At 39.9% G+C, this 20,166-nt stretch overlaps 2 protein-coding genes across 12 annotated transcripts; one reads left to right on the forward strand and one right to left on the reverse strand.

Moving 5' to 3' along the window:
• Positions 1-2,135: 2,135 nt before the first annotated feature.
• Positions 2,136-9,653, reverse strand: LOC129173581 (U7 snRNA-associated Sm-like protein LSm10). 8 transcript variants are annotated; one of them, XM_054764628.1, is made up of 12 exons: positions 9,406-9,653; positions 9,268-9,303; positions 8,310-8,464; positions 7,928-8,095; positions 7,762-7,842; positions 7,577-7,680; positions 5,754-5,882; positions 5,604-5,652; positions 5,356-5,501; positions 5,225-5,282; positions 5,026-5,153; positions 3,359-3,499 (listed from the first exon to the last, which is right to left on the reverse strand). In XM_054764628.1, exons 1-11 carry the CDS (start codon positions 9,515-9,517, stop codon positions 5,031-5,033), a joined length of 1,161 nt encoding a protein of 386 aa, XP_054620603.1. In that variant the 5' UTR covers positions 9,518-9,653; the 3' UTR covers positions 3,359-3,499; positions 5,026-5,030. The 8 variants fall into 8 exon arrangements, 6 of the variants coding, with proteins under 6 accessions (XP_054620608.1, XP_054620609.1, XP_054620603.1 ...); XM_054764629.1 differs by lacking the exons at positions 3,359-3,499; positions 9,268-9,303 and having other exon boundaries at positions 4,089-5,153; XM_054764630.1 differs by lacking the exons at positions 3,359-3,499; positions 9,268-9,303; positions 9,406-9,653 and adding an exon at positions 8,863-8,957 and having other exon boundaries at positions 4,089-5,153.
• zc3h12ab (zinc finger CCCH-type containing 12Ab) lies at positions 2,950-19,443 on the forward strand. Of its 4 annotated transcripts, XM_054764624.1 has the most exons (8): positions 2,950-3,269; positions 3,351-3,516; positions 8,917-8,974; positions 11,207-11,696; positions 13,299-13,438; positions 15,249-15,483; positions 16,665-16,765; positions 17,337-19,443. In XM_054764624.1, exons 4-8 carry the CDS (start codon positions 11,344-11,346, stop codon positions 18,179-18,181), a joined length of 1,674 nt encoding a protein of 557 aa, XP_054620599.1. In that variant the 5' UTR covers positions 2,950-3,269; positions 3,351-3,516; positions 8,917-8,974; positions 11,207-11,343; the 3' UTR covers positions 18,182-19,443. The 4 variants fall into 4 exon arrangements, with proteins under 4 accessions (XP_054620599.1, XP_054620600.1, XP_054620602.1 ...); XM_054764625.1 differs by lacking the exon at positions 8,917-8,974; XM_054764627.1 differs by lacking the exons at positions 2,950-3,269; positions 3,351-3,516; positions 8,917-8,974 and adding an exon at positions 10,290-10,344.
• The last annotated feature ends 723 nt before the right edge of the window (positions 19,444-20,166 follow it).

Genomic DNA, 20,166 nt, shown 5'->3' on the forward strand with positions numbered 1-20,166 from the left:
TTGCATCATGGGAAGTTCCCTGGCAGTCTGGGCCTATGGCAGCACAAGTAAGGAATGATTCAGGGTCAGCCTGAGCCACCCTTAATAAAATGTATTAAAAAGTATGAAACACTCTTTAAGACTATTCTATACTTACATGGAGCCAGTGCAGTAAAATGGGTTCGTATATATGTTCTGTATCCTAGTTCTTGTCAGCACTTCGGCAGCAATAAACTGGACCAACTTGTTGCCGCAGCTTGTGAACAGAAAACCTGATGGTCACTCAAACACCAACTAGTTCTACAGTCGTGGCCAAAAGTTTTGAGAATGACACAAATATTAATTTCCACAAAGTCTGCTGCCTCAGTTTTTATGATGGCAATTTGCATATACTCCATAATGTTAGGAATAGTGATAAGATGGATGGCACATAAATGCAAAGTCCCTCTTTGTCATGAAAATCATCATGTTAGTGATTCTCTGGTTAACATAGGTGAGTGTGTTGACAAGGACAAAGGCTGGAGATGACTCTGTCATCCTGATTGGGTGAGAATAACAGACTGGAAGCTTTAAAAAGACTGAAATCTTTGTTTTTCCTCTGTTAACCGTGGTTACCTGTAAGGAAATACAGGCAAGGATATTGTTTCTAGTAGGATGGCACGTAAACCAACCATTTATCAGATCATTAAGAACTGATCTGAGGTTCAAGAAGAATTCAGGGCACACAAGAAAGTCCAGCAAGTGTCTGGACTGTCTCCGAAAGTTGATTTAGCTGCGGGATCGGGACACCACCAGTGCAGTGCTTGCTCAGGAATGGTAGCAGGCAGGCGTGAGTGCATCTGCACGCACAGTAAGGTGAAGACTTTTGGATCTACCTGGTGTCAAGAAGGGCGCGTAGAAGCCACAGTTCTACAGGAAAAAAAGCTTGTCCGGAGTAGAAAGAGCTACCATCAGTCTTGTGTAATGACAACAGTAATGCGCCCCGAAATCATTCATGTGTGGGGTGGCTTCTCAGCCAAGGGAGGGGGCCCACTCACAAGTTTGCCTAAGAACACAGCCATGGATAAAGAATGGTGCTTAAACAACCTGCCAGAGCAACCCCTCCCAAACACCCAGTTTAGTGACAAAAGGCAGAAATAACATCTAAGTGGCTTGGGGAACAACATAGTAACGTGACAAAAGGACAAAAAGAAGCAATAAACTTTGTGAAAACCAATACTTCAGTTTTGGCCACGACTGTGCACTGAAAACCAGAATAATACAATTAAAAAAAAAGTTTGTATCGGCTCTCATTAGATTGTATGGTGGTAGTACTTTTTTGTGTCTATTTGCTATATTACTGTATATCTGCACAAGTTGCTATACTCAATGAGCATGAGAAGCAATCCATCTTTTTACGTAGATGTGATTCTAGACTCAGTATTGTAAAAAGAAAGAATTGTTTACGCGGTTGAGTCTGTGCAAAGTTCTATTCTGAGTTGAGCAACAGTTGATGTGGTGTGACATGGACACTAAGCCATCATTATGTGGCCTGTTGTTATTCACACCATCTCAAGGTTAGTTTGAAAGTAAACAGCTAAGAGAGAAAAAATATGTCCCTCAAAGCACACCAACGCCACATCCAATACAATGATCTGCCAAGGGACATTCCCAAAAGTCAGGAAGGCATAATGCTCTTCATAGTCTGAAATGACATCCTTCTATCTGCAGCGGAGGGTTGATCTGACCCAGCTGCGTCTGTGTTTTGTCAGGCCTGCCCTCTTCCTGACACACAGCAGGAATAACATCGCTCGTCTTGCAAATTCCTCAAATTCCCATTCATATTTGTGTATCGGGAGAACACTGGGACAGCAGTTTCCAAGGGAAACAGTCTCTCCCTTTTAGCGGCTTCCCTTCATTTTCCATTGGCCAAACACAATCCCATCCCGTGTGCTGGGTGCAGCAAAAGTGACTGACAGCTCAGTGATGCACTCGGCAGGGACGTTGGTAAGCTACAAGCTGTGGAAACATAGCTTGCTTGTTTTTCCCCCTTTACCACCAGTGTGGCAACCACCATGACTAATGTTTTCATTGGTATGGGCACTTGTGAGCTTGGAGCTGATTTCACAGACAGATGGGCTCTGTAGCACATGCCAGGACCGCAGCCTGAGAGCAAATAGAGTGGACACACCCACCCTTTTCCTTCATTGTAATATTTCCACTCAGTATTAACAAAGGGCTTTTTGTGGCTTGAAAAAACCCTCCCCAGTTTATGTGAAGTTCTTTTAATCACAATCATATTTGTGAGTCTGATTATTATTGTCATTGTTCACCGTATGTTTTTCATTCTAGTTTTTCGTCACTCTAAAAGTAAAAAAAAAACCCTACAATACAAAAAAAAAAGTCAAGAGGTGATGCCACAATTTCCTTTTAACTTGATCGATAACTGTGGCAGTGATGTCATGTCTTTGCAGGAAGATGATAGCACTTACACAGGCTGGCTTTCCACTGCAGGTTGAAGTGATTTAGTGCTTATATCTGATTTTATGTTTTACATGTATTTTCAAGTGACCCATAGCTGATATCAAAATGCATACAACAACAGAAGTAAACAATAATACAGTATATTAAACATTACTAAAGCTTATTACAAGCTCTTAATATATAGTTCATGCATTTCCCCCCTAAGATGTTTTGATGTACATGTAATCCAAATTTTGATCATTTAACCACATACTGTAAATCCATCTTTAGTGTCCCGTTAGAATGTTGTCATCCCTTTACTTCTGACAGGATTGCTTTGATGTGTTAATCTGCATTATAGTTTCTAATTCATTTTTCCCCACCATTTCAATGTAGTTTCAGCGTTTCTCAGCATTTACCCAGTTAGTAAACCCCTGAGAGAAATTAGGAAATAAAAAAAAGATTGTCCTCCATCATGCAGCAACATAAGGAAGGCTTTATTTTCAAACTATGAATGTTTACGTGGAAGCCTCATAAGTGAAATAAATAAGTATAAAAAAAACCCACACAAAAAAAGTGATTTCTGTAAAAAAAAAAAAAAAAAAAAAAAAGATTCTAACTCCGTGTTGTTGGGATTCTATGCCAACAAAGTTTTGTTAATTTCTCTTCTTGGCAAACTCTTTCCTTCCTCCCCCCTCTCTGCCAAAGTTACGGACACGGTGGATCTTTGCCAGCTGACCCTCTATTGTCTTCATTATGTCCATGTGGTCTGGGATGTGCACGTAGCGGATATTTCTTCCAGTGATGAAGAGGTCTTGCAGCTGAGTGAGGCTCCCCTTCCGGTCACGGTAAAGCACGTCCTCCAGACGTATGTTCATGAATGCGTCCACGTTGACCACCCGGCCCCGTGCTGTGCTCTCGTTCCTCAGGTCCACCGTGGTCACTTCCCCTCGCAGGCCCTGCAGCAGCACCACCATGCTGTTCTCTGCGATGGTGCGCTCCCGGATGGAGTTGAAAGTGTCTGCTTGGGCTGACAACGGTCCCTCAGTCCTCTCAGACTCCATGGCCTCGGCAACACCTGCAAGCCGCCTCAAGGTTAGCTGTGCTCATTAATTCAGTACCAGTGGGACATGTAAACACTTCTTGGTCAAACAAGTGGGATCTTGTTTTATTTGAGCCACAAAAATGTACACACTACAAACAGGCACAGAACTGAATCATGTCAGCATCTTTAGTGAAGCCTTATTTACTGGTGGTCTGTTAGTTTGACACGACTACAGAGCTACTGTAAATACCGTCTGCAAGCTACAACCCCTGAAACATACTGTCCAAACTGTGTAATATTGTATTTGTAAAGGTTGTGCTCTGTTGCCTATATGGCGAATAATCGAAGTAGGGAAGCCATATTTTTATACTTTTATAAGACATTAACAAACAGTACAGATGCCTGCTACCTTTACAAGATAGAGATCGTATAAAAAACTAATTTCAGATTGGCATGCGTATGCTATGATCAATTATTTAGTGGCGGTAAAACAAGCTGGAGTAAATGAAGGATAAAAACATTTCTGAAGTCGGTGAACTCTATCGTTTAGGTAATTCAGCGAAATTTTTAGAACATCTAAAACAATTATCGCTGCATGTATAAAATGGCATATTTACCTGAATTAGTTTAACCTTTAATCCATGTGTAGATAAACACAAAAAAGCCTTCGCGGGATTTTGTCAATGTCGTGGCGTGGTTTGGCTGCCGTTTCCGGGTAGGCTATGGGAAACGTCACGTGACGACAATAGCTTGCGTCACAAAATTCCACTCAAATAATACAACACCGCCCCCTGTCGGCCACTGGAAGATCAGTTTGGACATTATACATGAACATTCTCAGTTGTACAAAATGTTGGCTATGCAACGATTATTCAAAAATAAAAGCAATAATTGCCAATAAATGTAAAATATTTATTAGATGCCTCTAAAGAATGCTGTTAATTACAAAAAAAATAAAACCATCCATAGGTATAGTACAAATAATCTTGAACTAAAGCAACTGAATGAGGAGAAGCGGCATAGAAAATGGATGGATAAAGCAACTGAAAAAATTAATTCATCTCTGTTGCCATTTTGAAAACCTGATCAAATGTGGTAAATACAGTAAAAGTAACCAACTGTATTTTATCAGCTCCTCTCCTGCAGCATGAATTAATTATAGGAGGACTGCCTTAGCACCAGTCCAAAGTGTACCCCGCCTCTCGCCTGAAGTCAGCTAGGATAGGCTCCAGCATACCCGCAAACCTAGTGAGGATAAGCGGCATAGGAGATGGATGGATGGATGGATGGATGGAGGACTGCCTTAGCCTTGTCACCAAATAAAATGATAACTATATTCAGTATGCAAGAAAAGAAGAAGGAAAAAATAGTTATTGAAAATTCTGTCACCTCTAAAATAAGCATGAAACCGAATGTGTTACAAAATGCATTTTGTCCAAAAGTCAACCACAGCATGTTAGGAGTTACCACTTCATGTGAAAACTGTTGTACTAATTAGCCAATTTAGTCATCAAACTGGAGAAATAAACATGTCAGAGCAATTAACTCAAACTACACACAAGGGTCAAAGGTCATCCATCATGGCCAGCAAGTCATCTCCTTTGTTGCTGTTCACGTTTTCAAGCGTATCCTCTTGTTCTGCAAAAAGTCCAGCTATTTGAGCCAACTGAGTTGCAGAATGTTCATCCTAAAAAAACAGAACGATGACATGTCAAATCTGTAAATATGCACTAGATGCATGACAAATAAAGAGTTTACCTGCAATGCTTGGATATTTAACACTCCCAGTGAATCTTCAGCTCCACCTGAAGCTCCACTATTAATTAAACAATATCAATGAGGATTTAATTAACGTAATGAAAATGTCAGGTGCAGAAATAAACACTTACGCCTCGTCCTCTTGGATCGCGGCAAACAGATTGATCTGAAAGCCGCTTTCAGAACTGGACACATTCTCAATTTCAACCTTGCCCATTAGACGGGCCAGTAGATTGAGTTCCTCTTTAGCCAGCAGGTTGGGAGTTGAGTTGTCTGTCTGAACAAGGAGCAAGGAAGTGTCAAAAGAATAATGACATTGGCATAAATACACTGAACCTGTTGTTATGTTGGACAGTTTAGGTTTACACTGTTACATTACTTTCACTGAGGGAGACTTGGGTGATTCCTGTGCAAGGTTCACAGTGTACCTTCAAGTGGTAGATGATAAACACAGCAAGACAAGAGGGTTATCCACCTTATATGCAGGTACAAGTCAACGTAAAACATGACATCAGATGTACAGTAATACATGTTCATGCCCAGTCTGATGACTCTGTCTCCATGCAGGCCAAATGATCCCTCTTTTATGGGGATGCTGTAACTTCCCCCTGAAGGGAAGTGGCTCTGTTGCACTTTTCGTCCCTTATTGTCAAATATCCTGCAGAAAAATGAAGGAGATGAGGATGTTCTGGGTTTAACAGTTGGATAGAAATCTTCTCAAATGACTGTATTTTCCGGACTGTAAGTCGTGTGGGAGTTGAAGTCGCATCAGCCAAAAAATGCATCATGAGGAGGAAAAAAACTATGCCTCAATAGTGGAACCTTATTTAGTGTCATTAATTTGTTCCAGATGGTCCAACTCTAACCAAAACAGACTTTAACCAAATCAAATTTTCCCATAAGAAATAATGTAAATCCAATTAATCTGTTTCAGAAAGCCCAAAATTTTAACACAAAACACTTGTTCATAGTTACATGCAGAAACAATCCAAACTGCATCTAAATACATATAAATGATGAATGAAAGGGATAAATGAACACTTGAGGTTACTTTTACCTTCATTGAAGACGTGATTCTTGACGTGACTGAAAACAGGAAGGTGGTGGTGGTTGATCTGGCTGCTGCATCGTGTCTTTGGGAACAGTCGCAAGTTGTCTTCGTTGAAGGTAAAAGGTAACTGCTTTTCATTGATTTATTGACCAACTGGCACACATTACTTTCAATGAAATATAATGCACATAATGGGACGCACCTATTCCGCCTATAAAGCCTTTTGAAAAAACGTCCAAAAAGCACCAACAGTATCCAGTATTACAGTATCCAACTGATAACATAGCTAGTTAGCTACGTCGGCGAGTGCAGCTCGTAGGGCTGAGATGTCATCGTGTGTCAACGCAAGTTGCTGATGTGAACCAAGAAACGTTGTAGGAGACTTATAGGTTTATATACAGATGCGGCAAAATGTTAATCTACTTTGATTCACTTTGTATGGACGTATTTCAGGAGCAAAATGCAAATAAAATGGTTGAAAAATGTAGTCGCACGTCTATATTTTTCTACTCGCACCGTCTATTTCTAGGCGCATATGCGAGTGAAATGCTGGCACTGTACAGCCGCTTCTTCGTTTGAACCATCAGACTCATCGTCTGTTTCCCTTCTTGTTCAGGCTGTACCTCGTCTTAAAGGGGAATGAACATAGCATACCAGCACACACAGTCAAAACAGACAAAAAAATACTTTTATTTTGTTTTTTATTAAAACACCAAATTTACCGACGTGGGCAAAATGACGTTGGTTATCGTGGTAAATTTCGGTAACGGTAAATTTTCGGTTTATTGCCCAGGCCTACCTAGGATGCAGAATATGCTAAACGAACATAACAAGCCAGTAAGTGCAACAAACAAGTTACCAGTAAGCAAATTCACCAAGCTCCCGATCTCATCCCACATCACTGAATCCATTGGTGGTACAGTATACAGGGTCACAAGCCTCGACCAAGCTGGCGACGGTCATGTTCACTCCTTGGCTCATGACAGTCAGTATGAATTCACATAAAAAACATGTTAAATCATATATACTGTTTGATATATAAGTCACAGGACCAGACAAACTATGAAAAAAGTGTGACTTATAGTCCGGAAAATACAGTAGCTCAGTTGTCATAGACACAGTGGCTCGCAAAAGTGAGTACTGTACACTCATGTTTCAATACTATATAAATAAAACTTATATAACTTATATTTTATATACATTAGAGTAGTCAGAGTACAGCTTATATCGCAGTATAGATTTAAATTCCAACATCTAGTGTCACATTGTGAAGTACATTTGGCTAAACTTCAGTCACTCACCTAATTATCCCAGGAACGTCTATCCCATGAGGCACTGGGCCTGATGTTGACAGTGCAAAACGACCATTGGGATTCTGGATTTGATTTTTGAGGAAAATAGAGACCTGAGCAAGAGAGCACAGGAGAGTAACAACACATTAGTGTTGACCTCACATAGACTGACTGTTGTATTAGCGGGGACTCACTCGAACATGCATGTCCTGGAAGAATGTGAGGAGCGTTTGTCGGAGAAGCTGGAATTCACCTGCTGTCATAGTGGAGTAGGCCTACAGAGGGATGGAAAATAGGTTACACATAAAGTAATATGGCTATTTTTGTATCCTGGGCAGATTGTATTTACATGAGTTATACCTCAATGAGCTTCCTGTGTGTCTCATCCACTTTATTTACAACCACAGGGGTGTCTTTTACAAATTCCCTGATAGTGTCGATGTGATTGTATGTGATGAGCAGCAGGTCTTTAGGGCGTGGGCACAGGAAGACTTGATACTTGAAGGCCATGACCATCAGCTCATAGAGCTATGTGAGGTTTAAAAAAAACATACATTAAAAAAGTTAGAATTTAAGGGCAAGTAAAATTGTGATGAAGTATAGTGCACTGAAAATACAAGAAAAAATTGCCTTTAAACGTCTAATAATGCTCAGTTTGATGGAACCTGTGATTAATTTGTGTGATTATTCATTATTTTTCTTGTAGTTTGCAGTGCTGTGGTGTTCCCTGTCTAACTGTTACCTTCTCCATGCTGACTGTGTTCAGCCTCATGATGGAGACGTGCGCTAAACGAGCCAGAACGACTTTCATTGTCCTGTGTGAATACATCTCCTGAGGTTTCAGAAGCTCATCCATGAAGGCTTTACTAAACATGGTCCCTACAATGTCGTTCATCACTGTCAGTGGGAGAAAGGGACAGACACATAGGGGTTATGGTTTGTGCATTACAAATTTGCATACAACTATAGGCTTCTAGTCTGTGCAGTCGATTTGCCAGCAGTCTAATTATCGTATTCTCTGGACTATAAGTGGCTCAGGAGTGTAGGTCGCGATCAGTAAAAAAAAAAAGCATCATGAAGAAGGAAACAACATATATAAGTCGCAGTGGACTATAAGTGGCGTTTATTTAGAAATGTTTTCACAAAATTCAAGACCAAGAACAGACATTTAATTTGGAAAGGCGAGTTATTCAACTACACAATAGCACAGAGAACAGGCTGATTAGGTGTTTGATATGTTAATGTAACACACAGGCTAAATTAACATACAGTAAGCCAGCGAACAAGCAAGTTACCATTAAGCAAGTTCACCAAGCTCCCGATCTAATTCCATGTCACTGAATCCATAGAATTCTTCATCCTGAATCATCCATTGAAGCCTTGAGCACCCGTCTGCGGCTGTCGACGGTAATGTTCACTCTTAGTTTTATGTTAGTCAGCATGAATTAAAAACATGTTAAATTATATATATATATATATATATATATATATATATATATATATATATATATATATATATATATATATATATATATATATATATATATATATTTTTTTTTTAAACATATAAGTTGCAACTGACTATAAGTGCAGGACCTGCCCAACTATGGAAAAAAATGTGACTTATAGTCCGGAAAATACGGTACAGTATGTGACTGTCTCCTTTAAAGGAATATAAGAATGCGTTAATGTGTCTGTACCTCTCTTTCTGTCATGTTCAGACCACAATCTTGTAGCTTTCCAAATAAAACAAATGCAGAAAAAATGCATAGTTTGTTGACAATGGACACTAACATGCATACAAAGGTAGGAAGTTACAGTGGAAAACATCAAGCTACCTTTCTCTGAGTTGTCTTTAGAAGTGTTGTGAGCTTCCAGCCGTTGGTCCAGAATGTAAAGCATCTCACCTCCAAGACTAATCAAAACTAGGGGAAGAGTTCTCATTGACATCCTGCAAAATGAACAGTAAGATCACAGATCCTCAACTAGTACAGACACAATCTTTGGAGTTTGGAGTTCCGCTGGTCTTTTTGAAAACATGTTCTCTGTAGCTCATTGCAGCATTTCCCGTGCTCTGAGCAAACCTCTGGAGGGAACACTAAGATGCAACAGGTGGTCAGGAAGAGGATCAGCCGTGGTCACGCTCAAGCTCATTGGCCAGCATGCAATGACGAGATATCCTGACTACAGCCAACTGCTATACGATGAGCCTGACTGTGACAAAGTCACCTGGCACAAAGGCCCAAAGGACTATTTATTACACGTATTGTAGACAGTGTTGCAGTCCAAAATATAATAATAATTGTACTATATACTCTGGCTTCCTCCTTTTATCTCCAAAACATGCATGTTATCTTAATTATATATATATATATATGTGTGTGTATATGTATATGTGTATATGTATATGTATATATGTGTGTGTATATATATATATATATATATATATATATATATATATATATATATATATATATATATGTATATATGTGTGGGTATACTATATATGTATGTATATATGTATGTATATATATGTTATTTTAATTTGATATATATATATATATATATATATATATATATATATATAACTATGGTGTTGTGACTGTTAGAGAGGACTACAAGTCGAACGAGAATGACGTCATAGAGGCGACAGAGCTGGGAGACAGGATAACTTCCTGATAGAGTAGGAGGAGAGGACGGTCGGGTTGCAATTTGCAAATTCCAAATAAAGACACGTTACAAATACAGTTGGACTCACGCGGTGGATTTAATAACAAGTATGTAATGTGCAAGTGTACAGTACCTGATGAGACAAACACGTGCAGTTTTCTTTATTATCCCTAGAGAGCAGTATTGCGCAAGTAATTTAAAAGTAAAAGGTTCGTGAGTAGGGAAGCCGCTCCAACATCGAAAGGTGTCCATAGACGTTAAAGCCTTTTACTGGCATAAAACTTTTCGTGAGCATTCGAATCACTTAAGTCTTCAGCAAGAAAACACTTATGGAGTTTGAGCTCTAAAAACGTGCTAGGTTATGTATGTTTGTCGAGACTTACAAGGTAGGTGTATCTTTCAACAATTTGAACTTGACGTGGAGGCAACGATTTTTACTAAGTGGTGCTAAAGGCGGAATGTCACCTTGTCAGTCATTACAAGACACATTTGTCTTTAAGGTAGTGTGCATACAGTGTGCTTGCCTAATGCCACTGTTTGTGTGTCTGTGTTTTATTTTAAATATTCCACATAATGAAGTAAAGTGCTGCTTCTTTCAGCTTTCCACATGGGCTCTTTTGTTTTAGGTCTTTGTCATAAAGTGAGATGTGTATAAACAGAGGCTCATTGGTCACTTTTAATAGCTATCGGTACATCATATGGGATTCGGTGTAAAAAAAAAAAGTTATAGTAGTTCAGATTGGCACTGTCGTAAAAAGAGGTGTCCAGTATTTTGTTTCCTAATGTTGCTGAATAACCACCATAGTACAAGCCACACTTACAATCATATTATATACATGTGACAGTGTCAAGAGGTTTGTTGACAGCTTCATTTTCATTTCATGTTCACTATTTTATACTAAAAACAATACTGTGTGAACATAATAGGAGTTAAATACATGATACTCAAAATAGGTGTTCCCCAAACAGGAGGAACAGGCTGCACCCAGGAGGAGCGGATGAGCGTTCTCATTACAAATACACATCTGTGGACGTCAATCTCCAACACAGCAGTCTGAAGACTGAATTCCCCTGGATGGATCTCATCTCGCCCCGCCTGTGACACAATGGAGACCACTGGGTGTACGCGACCTCCAGATGAGCCGGACCCCCTCGAGGCCCATCTGGGCTTCTTCCATAAACTGGGATACTCCACAGCGCAGGTCACAGCTGTGCTGAAGAAGTTCGGCCCTGGCACGGACACTGATAAAGTTCTCGGTGAACTGGTTCGGATGAGAGCTGACTTGCTGGCTAAGCAGGGGCCCGTGACCACCGTGTCTGTGCTGGTTACTAAAGGTGACACCCAGTATGCAGACACGACCATCATGCTGCCGCTTGCTTCGCAAAGCAAAGAGGAGGACAGTGATGATGAAGGTGCACTCAGAGATATTGTCATTGATGGGAGTAATGTGGCCATGAGGTGAGAAACCCAAGTATTACTTATTTCCATTGCATGGTAATTTACACGTACTGTAGTACCGAAACAAACACTTTTATTATCACAATGTACTTTGACGTGTTGCTTACAGGTATATATGACTTTAAAAAATATGAATATTAGGCTGCTGACCAGAAAAATGTATTCACCATGAAAACAATAACTAGATTTTCTTCCATTTTCACTCAACTGTTGGCGCAGTGATCAAATACTTTTGTCTATACCGGTACTTATATATGATCTGATCCCACCCAGTCACCGAACATGAATATTTGTAGTATTATATTTAGTATTTTCATAAGTGAGGACATTTACAGTGTAATAATGATGATAATTATCCCAAATCATTACATAAAACATATGTTTCTTACCCTATGTGAAAAATTGCAATTTAATTGAATCCAGACTATTGTTTGATAAAGTAAAAAAAAAAAAAAAAAGTATGTCATGTAATGGATGGTTGTGTATTTATTTGAAAGACACCTTATGGTCAACCTTATGTGGCCAAGTTTTGTGTAACTATCTGCAGTTGTAGAAAAACACTTAAATAATTAACTTTAATTTTACTTATTATTATTATTATTTTTATTATCAATATATTATATACAAATGTTAATATATATATATATATATATATATATATATATAATATAAATAAATACAAATTCAAGTATTTATCTACTGAACAGATCTGGTCCTAAATAAATATGATTTTTTAACACTATATTTACTAAAAGTACATATTGCACCTATTCCAACATGCCTTTAATTGGAACATATAGAAATATATATATCAATATACTATATAGACATCATAATAAAAAGCATATGTGTGGAGAAAAAAAGTTAAAAGCAATAAATGACATGTACTGTAGCTGTAACATTCAAAAATATGTTCAATGTTTAAATATAACACAGTAGAAGTGTTTAGGGTATAACAAAGTATTAAAAATATTCTGATAATATGGGCGGAGGATTCAATTAAATGAGGAAATTGTAGCATAGTCATTAGAATTCACTTGATGTTTTGCATATACAGTACAGTACAGTCGTTGAGGAATGGTGACTGTGTGTGACATGTTCCCCCATTGGGGGCATACGCATGCAGTGTACGTCTGCAGTGTTTGTGCGTGCTCTTGTGGTTCCTGCCAGGCGTGTCTGTGCAGGCATGTTAGGGACGAGAAGGTGGAATATGCAAATCATTTAACTGGAGAAGAGTGAGTGGATGTAGCCACATGTAACCAGCCTGACTGCATTTTACTGTTTGAACGATGAGCACTTGGCTTTCATTTTTGTGCTGACATTTAAAAAAAACTAAGACCAAAAACCTGACAATAGCAAGATTCAAAAAACATAAATGTTTCTTAACTTGACCCTTGGACATGGAGCGTAGCTATTGCAAGCTACAGATTGCCTATGCAGTTTCACCATGCCATCTACTTGCCGAAATTGCAACTACAACTCGGCCAGTCACACTCTTCCAAAGTAAATGTAAGCAATGGTGAACAGATGGGGCAAAATGTTTATAATGGTGTGATATGTCTAAGCTATTTGCTATCATCTATGTTTGCTCATATCATTTAGCCATGGCAACAAGGAAGTCTTCTCTTGCTTGGGTATCCAGTTGGCCGTGGACTTCTTCTTGAACCGAGGTCACACCAACATCACTGTATTTGTTCCCTCGTGGAGGAAAGAGCAGCCCAGGCCAGATGTTCCAATCTCAGGTAATCCCTTCCTTCCAAACCCCCCCCGTTAGCTTGACGTTGACGTTCTCCTCTGATTTCGGATCAACATTTGCAATAAGAGCGATTGGTGTAATTATTAGATTCCCTCGTCTCTCTTCAATATGCGTCACACACTTATTAAACACATTGTAAATGATAAAATGTACTCATCACTAATGAATGATAATGTAAGATGATCAATGAACGGAGGGAGTTGGAGTCACGGTAGAGTCTTTAACCTGGTCGTCAGGCTAGCGCTCGAGGCTAGCAGGCTAGAGAAGGCACTTTTTCAAGCTGCGTCTAGGATTTAACTGGTTTAGAGTGGCAAAGGTTTACTTGTGGTCTGTGGGCTGCTAGATTTAGGCAGGGCGATGATGGTTGCCCTTGGCAAGATCTAGGGTACTGTCAGCTTGTTGAAGCAGGAGGAGTTGAACTCCTTGAGCCAGTCTTGGCAGTTGTGGCCACAATGGAGCAGGAACCCTGCTGGGATGTTGTCTGGTCCCTGGGCCCTGAAATTTTTAAGAGGAGGTAATATTATAAGTAGGGCTGTCAAAATAGTGAGTTAATGGCGGTAATTAATTGATTTCATTAATTAAATTAAAGTCTTTTGCGTCATTCACGCATGTGCATCATGCCAAGCCACACCTCTCTGTCTCTGCCACAATAGTGTCCCCAGAGTCTGCCGCTCTTTAATGACTTTATTCTGACCTGAACACATCCACAGGAGTGCAATTCCAACACTATATATGTATCTCCAACTCACACATGTCAGCTCGTCCTGGGAACGACACTTCCTCGTTTCACTAGACTTCAGCGAGGTGCATTCACTGACACTCCGAAAATCACAACAATGTCTTTATTATGCGTGTATGTGTGGTCTACAGAAATAGATATACAAAGAAAAACAGTAAGTGGATATTCTTATCTCTCACTAACGTAGCTCTTACTGCGGAAGTACAATTTGCTGCATTTAAGTATGCTCGGAAATCCCAGAAAATACATCTACACTCAAAACATGTCAATTCAACTTAAGTTACGTGGCGTATTTGAACATAATTGGTTCAAATGTTCTGCTACTATTAAAGATACTAGTGTTACGCAAATACATGTTCAGACATGTGTGGTATCTTATAGCTTGATTTAAATTCCCACTTGATTTGGAGCTGTTAATACATACAAATGTATATACTGTAATTGTGTCTTGTCTTTTATCTTTCCATTGATAAAATACAGCAAAATGGGCTTATTTCACACTTAGTGGCAAATGGTGATTAATTATGATTCATTCAATTGAAAACTTTGATTCATTTGATTACAATTTTTAATCATTTGACAGCCCTAATTTTAAGACAAAATAAAAATTGTACTGTTAGTGTTTATTAAATGCTGTAGTTCTCCCAAAAGAGTGGTTATTGTAGGTAGACGTACATTTTGTTTATGGATATTTTAACAGCCTAGAAATAAACTATTGGATGATAAAAATATGGTGATTGTTTGTTGCATGCCATTGTGGAATTATTTTGGATGATTCATAATTGCCTACAGTTGATTGGTTTCGTAACAAAAGACATTTTGTTCTGCAATTGTTGTGTTGGATGTGCAATAACACACTGCCTTGGCCAAACCTCCATCTTAGATTTATGCACGTGAACAGCTTGGACTTTCACGTCATTCGATTTTATCTTGTGGCAGGTGAAATGAGGGCTATACTTAAAAAATGTTGCTTTCAATTGCTGTTTTTTGTTGTTGTTGTTGTTGTTGTTGTTGTTTTGTTTTTTTTACCCTGAAACACAACTCAATTGTCACGCAGATCAGAAGATTCTTGAAGATCTGGAGCAGAAGAAGCACCTGACGTTCACACCGTCGCGCCGCGTGGGGGGCAAGCGGGTGGTCTGCAACGACGACTTTTTCATCGTGAAAATGGCCTACGATGAGGACGGCGTCATCGTGTCCAACGACATGTACCGCGACCTTCAGGCCGACAAGCCCGAGTGGAAGCGTTTCATCGAGACGAGGCTGCTCATGTACTCCTTTGTTAATGACAAGTGAGTCTTGGAACCAATAAAGTGGGCACTTCATTAGATACACCTGAATCAACACCACTGCAAACCACAATCACAATAATAAGCATGTAGGTAAGCATTATTATACGGCTATTATTCAGATAATTTACAGCGCTTTTATTGGATCTCTTTAGAAAGTTCAGGTGTATGTAATATGTGGCTGGTGAGTGTGCAACGGCGGTGTCCAAAGTGCAGCCCTGGGGACACTTTTAGTCTCCAGCTCTTTTTTTTTTGGCCGTCGGCATATTTTAAAAATAGAATAAGTTCATCATTAATGAGATGTATTACAGCTGTATGTTCCGTCACACTTTTTTTCATGGTTTGGCTGGTCCTGCGACTTGTACACCGGAGCGACTTATATATGTTTTTTTTCACACTGACAGCCACGAGAGGACGCTCTCGGCTTGTGTGCCACTATCTGCTACTCCTATCAGTCCTGTACCACAGAAAATTTACAATGTAAACATCAACTTGTAAAGACAACTGACTGCAATGAAGAAAACCAAAAAAGCTTATCACGGGCTAAAAGCTAGATGGCCACCGCTAGAGGAACAAGTTCACAAATGGGTGCTTGAACAACGTACTGCTGGGAGAGGCTTGTCAAGAGTGCACCCAGATAGGTGCCAACACGATGAATATAGATGCGGGTTGTTTAGACTGGAATTATCATACCATACCATGTTAGCATACCACCTATTCACGTTACGCTAAAATACGCCTATTTAGCCTGTTCTCCATTTTATTGTTATTACTATAACTTGCCTTTCAAGATGAAATGTCCGTTCTTGGTCTCTGATTTTATAATGTAAATTTCCGCCCCAAAAATGTGACTTATAGTCCAGTGCGACTTATATATGTTTCTTTCTTCTTCATTGTGCATTTTTGGCTGGTGCGACTTATACTCCGGAGTGACTTATAGCCCGAAAAATAGGGTAATTATTACACTTTGTTGCATACAGCACAAAACAAAGATGTGGATGTTTTGTTCTGATAGCTTAGCTTAAATTGACCAACATTTGATTGGCTTTAGCATGTTTTATGCACAAAATGTATGCGGCCCTAGACAACCCCGAGTAAATAGATTATTCTGTTTTATTACAAAGCTTACAATGAAATGTATTGTTAATGTTATTATTTATTACATTTTTTTTTCTCAAATGCAGGTTCATGGTTCCTGATGATCCACTTGGCCGCTATGGTCCAAACCTGAAGAACTTCCTTCGGAGGTTTCCAAAGACGCAGAAAAAGCCTCTATGCCCTTACGGTGAGAGATGTTTCTACGGGTAGTCCTCGGGTTACGTACGACTTCCTTTCCTAGACTGTGATGCAAGTCGGATGTTATAAATTATATCAAATGATACCAGAATTAACTCCTAAGTCAGTCATACTGTACACAGAACACATGAAAGACAGAAGCCTCAATAATGAGCTGCTTTTGTTGTCGTCACTGTCTATTTCATAGGAGCAGATCCTTTCATTTATTCAAGAATACCATCTTTGTTCTTCATGATGGTCGCCACGTTGGACGGGGCATGCAACCAATGTTGATTTCGCCACGACTGAACGTCTTACAATGTCTAACTTCGCTTTCACTTTTACGCGCTGCCACCAGATGAGTCACTGCCTTGGGAGTTAGTCTGTCAATTAATATTGCTAATAATAGACATATTAACTTGCCATGAATTATTCATCATTAATGGCAGTGCAGTAAAATTCGGAACAGCGTAATCCCAGGGCCACTTCGATAGGAATGTGATATTTTATGTTTTAAATGATCATAACCATCCATCCATCAATTCAACATACAACACAATCATAGTTTGGTCTTTTTACAGGAAGAAAATGTACCTTTGGATTGAAATGTAAATTTCATCATCCGGAGCGGGCCAATCAGTCCCCTCGCTTGCTTGCTGATGCACTTCGAGAGAACACAAAGAAGCTCTCCTCCATTGTTTCCAAATCATCAGACAGCAGTCCCGCTCCTGACCACAGCCTCTTACTTGTGGAAGATATGGCAAAGAAATTGACTCTGGGGCATGAGAAAGGATCCTTGAGGAAAGGCACCCACTGCTCGAGGCAGAAAGCCTCCTCGCCAAAAAAGGAGAAGGCTAGTTTAGGCTTTTCTGATCATTGCTCCCTTAAGCAGCTAGACTCTGGCATAGGTTCTATAGACAGCCAATCAATGGAGGCCCCTCAGTGTGGCGCAACATCTGGGAGCCACCAGCCTAGGCAGCATTTTTCTTCAACAAGAGCACCATGCCACTGCTGTTCTCATGGGTCTGCCTCTTGGAGATCTTTTCATCAGAGGCCAGTGCACCACCACAGCTCTGGTGACTTCATGCCTTCAGACTCTCCTCATTACGCCAGCTATGGAGGCTACCCCGTTAGCAACATGGATCATTTCCAACATGGCCACCTGGAGCAGATATACTGGTCTGACCCAGTCAGGCCTTATGCACCCATCTGCCATTTCCCAGGTGGGCGTTCACCAAGGGAGCCTCCTCAGAGGCAAGCATTGGACCCCAACTTGGAGGAGAGGAAGATCGTGCGTAAAAAGCTCCTCGCTATCTACAGTGCCCACTTGGTGGACGCCGCCATGGACATGTTTCCACATGTGGTTGACCCTCAGATGTTGGTTGCTGAGATTGTCATGATGCAGAGTCACAATAAGATGAGATAAGCTTGTGCTAAACACACGTTTGCGTATTATTTTTTTTTGTCTTTGTGTTTTATTAATGCTTTGGAACATGAAGCTATGTGTTTTCTCAATGAGCAGTATAGTTGATACAAATTGTATCCAAATATATCTCACAAATTAGTAGAAACATTTGCAAATGCTCATTCAGAAATAGAGCATTATGCAAGGATGTTAGGGCTCTGCAGGATGATATCAAGGCATTATTGGAAGACAGTGCTGCCTTGCGCGCTGCTCTTAAGGAGGCTATAAAACCTATGGAAGCTGCCTTGCGCGCTGCTCTTAAGGAGGCTATAAAACCTATGGAAGCTGCCTTGTGCGCTGCTCTTAAGAGGTGAAAAAAATCTATGGAAGCAAATAGAGCATTGTGCAATGATATCAACATTCTACGGGATGATATCAAGGCACTGTTGAAGGATAATGCTGCCTTTCGCACCACACTTGAGGAAGAGAAAGAAGCAAAGGAAAATATCACTATGCAAATGAAAAATACAATTGACGAGATGGATCAGAATGAATGAATGATGTGATCCTCACAGGGCTCCGAATTACACCCAGGTCAAAAGATAGGGTAGTCCAAAACAGAGGGGAACCAGATGGAATGGATGTTCCTTCAACAAAGCAACAGATGGCCAATGTCCTACAATCAAAGGTGGGCGGATGTAGACTTCAACACCGTCGCCACTTGCATCCCACAATATGGCAGAAACAAGACCACTCCTGTGATCGTTTCAGTTCACTAACAGGGAATTCAAAACTGCACTGCTGAAACAGGGAAAGAAGCTGAGAGGCAAAAACGGTAAAAACATGAATGAGCATCGGACAAAACGCAGTGCAGACATGAGGAAGCAGGGAAAGATACAAAGCACTCGGAGCACCGACGGTAAAATCTACATCAAGCTAAATCGAGGTCCAAGAGAAGCAAGAGTGCTTGTTGCCAAATACATCAACGATCTGGATTCATATTAAAGAGCATATCACTATGACAATAAGGATAATAGAAGCACGCCATCGTGCAAGGGCCTGCTCAACAAAGTACTAAAATGAATCTATGTTCAAGGACAGTCACAGTACAGCACCAAAGATGGGAGGATGTGGATGCGGATATCAACTGGGGAGAACAGAAGAAAAAGAAAAAGAAGGAAAAAAATGTATTTTTAAATATACTTGTGTGTGTGTGTATTAGCAATTGATTAGCGATTGATGTGAATTGTAACATGACGTATTCGATGTAATCGGTATGCATGTTAGAAATAAATGAAACCATAACCATAACCCTGATGCATCTTCAATCATATCAGACAGAATCATGGGGCTGCGGCACCCTTAGTGTTAGTACTTTGACGAAGAGCTTATCCCGCAAAAATGTAAAAGTAAGTTATTACTTTAATTGTGATGTGTGCACTTTTACACTTTTACACAAAATGAAGAGCCAGAACATCAGTGCGCTGCCTGGCAGGTAGTGAGGGCGTCAGGCTCAGCTTTAGTCACACATAATGTTCGGCTGGCCTGATGTATTCCTCAGATTCCTTTTCGAGCACAACTCAATGTCTGCCCTGCCACTCACACAATATGCAAATCATGATGGAAGGAGGACCTTGTTGTCTGCATGTGCGCACAAGACATTCTGTTCCTGACGCAGTGATTGAGTGTATAAATGTGTTTCTATTCTCCTTCTTTTTCTCTTGATTGTTTAAACGTGTTCATGCGGTTCTTTTTCAAGTTGAATGACATGAGACACTTGTATGAGGCAGCGTGTGGAAGAGTAATTCAAGGCTTTATTGTGCTCATATGTTTTCTGATACGCAGACCCTTTTTTGATTTTAGTTAGATTGCTACTACTTCATCATTAATTAAATTCAGGTTTGGAAACATTTAGGATTTGGCAAAAATTGTAGTCCGTTGCACTGCTATTTTCCACAACGTGCGTCCAGCGTTTGTTTAGGACACCACCTGCTGGACTGATATGG

The sequence above is a fragment of the Dunckerocampus dactyliophorus genome, chromosome 20, assembly GCF_027744805.1.
Source record: "Dunckerocampus dactyliophorus isolate RoL2022-P2 chromosome 20, RoL_Ddac_1.1, whole genome shotgun sequence".
Classification (NCBI taxonomy): domain Eukaryota; kingdom Metazoa; phylum Chordata; class Actinopteri; order Syngnathiformes; family Syngnathidae; genus Dunckerocampus; species Dunckerocampus dactyliophorus.

Excerpts from the sequence above, each read along its gene's own strand:
- zc3h12ab (XM_054764624.1), top strand. The coding sequence starts at position 11,344 with ATGGAGACCACTGGGTGTACGCGACCTCCAGATGAGCCGGACCCCCTC. Across the intron at positions 11,697-13,298 it reads GGGAGTAATGTGGCCATGAG|CCATGGCAACAAGGAAGTCT; the intron begins GTGAGAAACCCA and ends CATATCATTTAG. Across the intron at positions 16,766-17,336 it reads AAAGCCTCTATGCCCTTACG|GAAGAAAATGTACCTTTGGA; the intron begins GTGAGAGATGTT and ends GTCTTTTTACAG.
- LOC129173581 (XM_054764628.1), bottom strand. The coding sequence starts at position 9,517 with ATGTCAATGAGAACTCTTCCCCTAGTTTTGATTAGTCTTGGAGGTGAG. Across the intron at positions 8,465-9,267 it reads TGAACATGACAGAAAGAGAG|TGATGAACGACATTGTAGGG; the intron begins GTACAGACACAT and ends TCCCACTGACAG. Across the intron at positions 5,883-7,576 it reads GACGTTCCTGGGATAATTAG|GATATTTGACAATAAGGGAC; the intron begins GTGAGTGACTGA and ends ATTTTTCTGCAG.